The sequence below is a fragment of the Pteropus alecto genome, unplaced genomic scaffold (genome assembly GCF_000325575.1).
Source record: "Pteropus alecto unplaced genomic scaffold, ASM32557v1 scaffold700, whole genome shotgun sequence".
Taxonomy (NCBI): domain Eukaryota; kingdom Metazoa; phylum Chordata; class Mammalia; order Chiroptera; family Pteropodidae; genus Pteropus; species Pteropus alecto.
This window is the reverse complement of record NW_006429611.1, coordinates 288,810-291,759: the sequence shown is the minus strand read 5'-3', so window position 1 is coordinate 291,759 and position 2,950 is coordinate 288,810. Positions and strand designations below refer to the sequence as shown.

General features: G+C 60.7%; 1 protein-coding gene across 1 annotated transcript in view; it reads left to right on the top strand.

Moving 5' to 3' along the window:
* The first annotated feature begins 2,649 nt into the window (after window positions 1–2,649).
* The window catches only part of SDF4 (stromal cell derived factor 4), a 9,914-nt gene continuing 9,613 nt past the window's right edge, over window positions 2,650–2,950 (top strand). The window contains exon 1 of the mRNA XM_025046216.1: window positions 2,650–2,950. This exon is cut by the window's right edge and continues 66 nt beyond it. Within this exon, the coding sequence (XP_024901984.1) occupies window positions 2,721–2,950 (230 nt within the window). The 5' untranslated portion in view covers window positions 2,650–2,720.

Genomic DNA, 2,950 nt, shown 5'->3' with positions numbered 1-2,950 from the left:
GCCGCGGACCCTGCTGGCCTGGCCCGCCGATGTCGGGGAAATGGGCCGAGGGACGCGCTGTCTCGGGAGGCGGCGGACCCCGTGCTCACCGCGGGGCGACCTCGCCGTCCTCGTCGCCAAAAAGGTGGGCTGCGACCCCTCACTGGTAGGGCTTTGTGAAGATTTGCCCTGGCGCTGGGTTCAGCCAGCGACAGTCGTTATCCACACCGGTAGTGCGACTTCCTAGCCGGTTAACAGCTTTTAGAGTAAGCGTTTGTGTTTCGGCGACAAGAAATTAGTTTCCCGGGGACGGACACCCAGGGATGGCCGAGGGATGTCCCATCCACTTGGGCCGGGAATCCCAGGGTGGCTTCCCTGCTTGGGTTGCGCCCCAAGAACCGACGCCCCTGGGGTTAGGCTCCCCCAGGCAGAGCCCTGCAGAGCCGTTGCAGGGGGCGGGCGCAGGCCGAGGGCGTGAGCAGGTGGCCGGCGTTCGCAGGAGTGTGTGCTCACCAAGACATGTGAACAGAGGGGAGGAAGTCTCACTGACCTCCCGGTCCCTAACAGTTATCTTTGCGCAAAGTGTCTTACCACTTACCCATCAAGATAAGTCGAGCCAGGACTTGAGTTTGTTGCTTCAAGGAGCAAAGTACAGGTCATTTGGACATGATGTGTGTTTTACGAGTGCAGCCCGTGGGGTGACGCCAGGAGCAAGTTATCTCGCTTTGAGCAGCTGCGTTCCTGGCCAGGAGAGCTGGGATGGCAGGGATAGAATTACACTCCAGCAGGAAAGCAGCACACCCTCTGCCACACGGAGGAGAGCAGACGTGGGCCCTGTGTCTGGCTCCCTTCCTCGGCGACTGCACGCTGTGCGGGGCCTGGGCCTGCACTCAGCGTTGTCGCTCTGTAACGACCCCGATGCACCACTCACTGGTTTTCTCCTGCTCAGGTTCCAGGTGTTGAGTCACCTGTCCTTTATTGTTCCCACAGGCTGTGTGTTTAGTGTGCATTTTTGCAGGATGCTCTTTTCATGAACACGTGTACTGTGGTGTAGCAGAAGCGCCTGCATTTATTCACTCAGTTGATTCAATGCCTACTGTGTGCGGGTAGTGTGACAGGCGTGGGGATGCTGCGGCTGAGGAGGGTACAGGCTCGTGCCCTCGATGGGCAACAAACAGGAGTTCCAGTAAATGTGGCTCAGGGGACCATCACAACACAGAGAGCACAGCTGGGCAGCTGGTGAGCTCTAGTGAGTATGGGGAGGATGCAGGCCCCCAGGGACCTAAAGAAAGAGAGCTCTAAGACGACTCTGTCAGCATTGCCAGACCACCTGGGGGAACCGCTGGCCTGCCCGTCCCCATGCGCCTTAGGCTGTGGTGTGGTGGCCGCGCTGCCATCAGCACAGGCATCTGTTTTGCCAGCTGGAAGGTACCGTGGTTCGTGAACCCCTCATGCTCCACCTTGGCTGCAAACAGCACCCAGGCCTGGGGTGAATGTGCCCAGATGCTGGTGGGCTCCCCTCTGCTGCTCCTCCCTGTAAAGACTGCCAGAGGACGTGGGGCCTCAGCTGTACCTGAAAGGACCAACCCATGTGTGTCAGGTGGGCACAGGATGAGAGGAACAGGTTAAGGGGCAGGAAGGAGCTGAGTTCTCTTTGAGCTAGGTGAATTGTGTTGGTCCAGATGGGGAGCTGGGGAGGCAGCTGGGCCCTGTTTCTAGCTCAGAGGGACCCTGGAGAAGGCACCAGGTGGAGGGACAGGTGCGGATGAGGGCTAGGATTGCTGAGTGCTGGGCGTGAGTGCCTGTGGCCGTGGGATCCTTCACAGGGCGATGCGGACAGAGGGGTGGCCTTGTTCCTTTGTTGTCAGGCCAGGTACATCCAGGATGACAGACTTCCTGGGTGCTCTGGCCTTTCATTTTTCCTCTGTAAACATGATCAGGGACACGTGGGCATGTGCGTGCGCGTGCATGCATATGTGGATGTGCTTGTATAGGTGCATATATGTGTGCAGGCATGTTCACTCCTGCATGCCGACACGTGTATGTGTGCCCGCATGCATTTGTGTGTGAGTGCATGTGTGTGTGCACATGCTGTGTGTGCGCGTGTGTGTGTGAGCATGCACAGGAGTCATTGAGATGGGAAGGTGGGCAGAGGCCGGTGCCCTGCTGGGCGGGTTTGGGTGTTTGCTGGCCTCAGGCCCAGTCCTCACAAAGCCTTGGGATGGGAGAGGGACCTTCCTGTTTCCTTGGGGGAAACTGTGCTGGGGAGGTCAGGTAGCTTAGCCGAGGTCACCGAGCTCACAAGTCCTGAGATGGGCTGCCATCACTCTGCTCAGCCTCGATGCTGGGAGGGACGGAAGCAGGCAGAGCTGGGAGCGGCTGCTGTGGGCGTTGGGGACAGACGGGTTGATCTGAGTAGGGGGGCGGGAGCTAAAGACTCCTCTTTGGAAGAGAAGATAAGGCCGCGCCGTGGGTCCGAGAAACCGTGGAGTCGTGCTCTGCGCTGCAGAGTGAGGGTCTCCCCGGCGGAGTGTGTGCCAGGCTCCGGCCCGCAGTGCCTCTGCGTCCTCTTCCGGACCGTCGGCTGCTCGTCTGGCAGCCTCGGGTTAGCGGCCTGCAGCGGGCCCCAGCGGCGGGTGTGCTGTGATGGCATCTCTAGCCTCACTTCCTCACCTGCGTCCCCTTCCTCCCCAGCTCCCGGCCACGCTTGCAGGCCCTCCTGCGGTCCAGACCCAGTGGCCATGGCGTCCAGGCAGGCTTCCCGCTGCGGCCTGGCTCCTGGCTGCCTCTGGCTCCTGGGGGTCTTCCTCCTGATGGATGCGTCTGCCCGGCCGGCCAACCACTCATCTGCCCGGGAGAAGACAGGCCACAGGGAGGAGAACGAGATCCTGCCCCCGGACCACCTGAACGGGGTGAAGCTGGAGATGGACGGCCACCTCAACAAGGACTTCCACCAGGAGGTCTTCCTGGG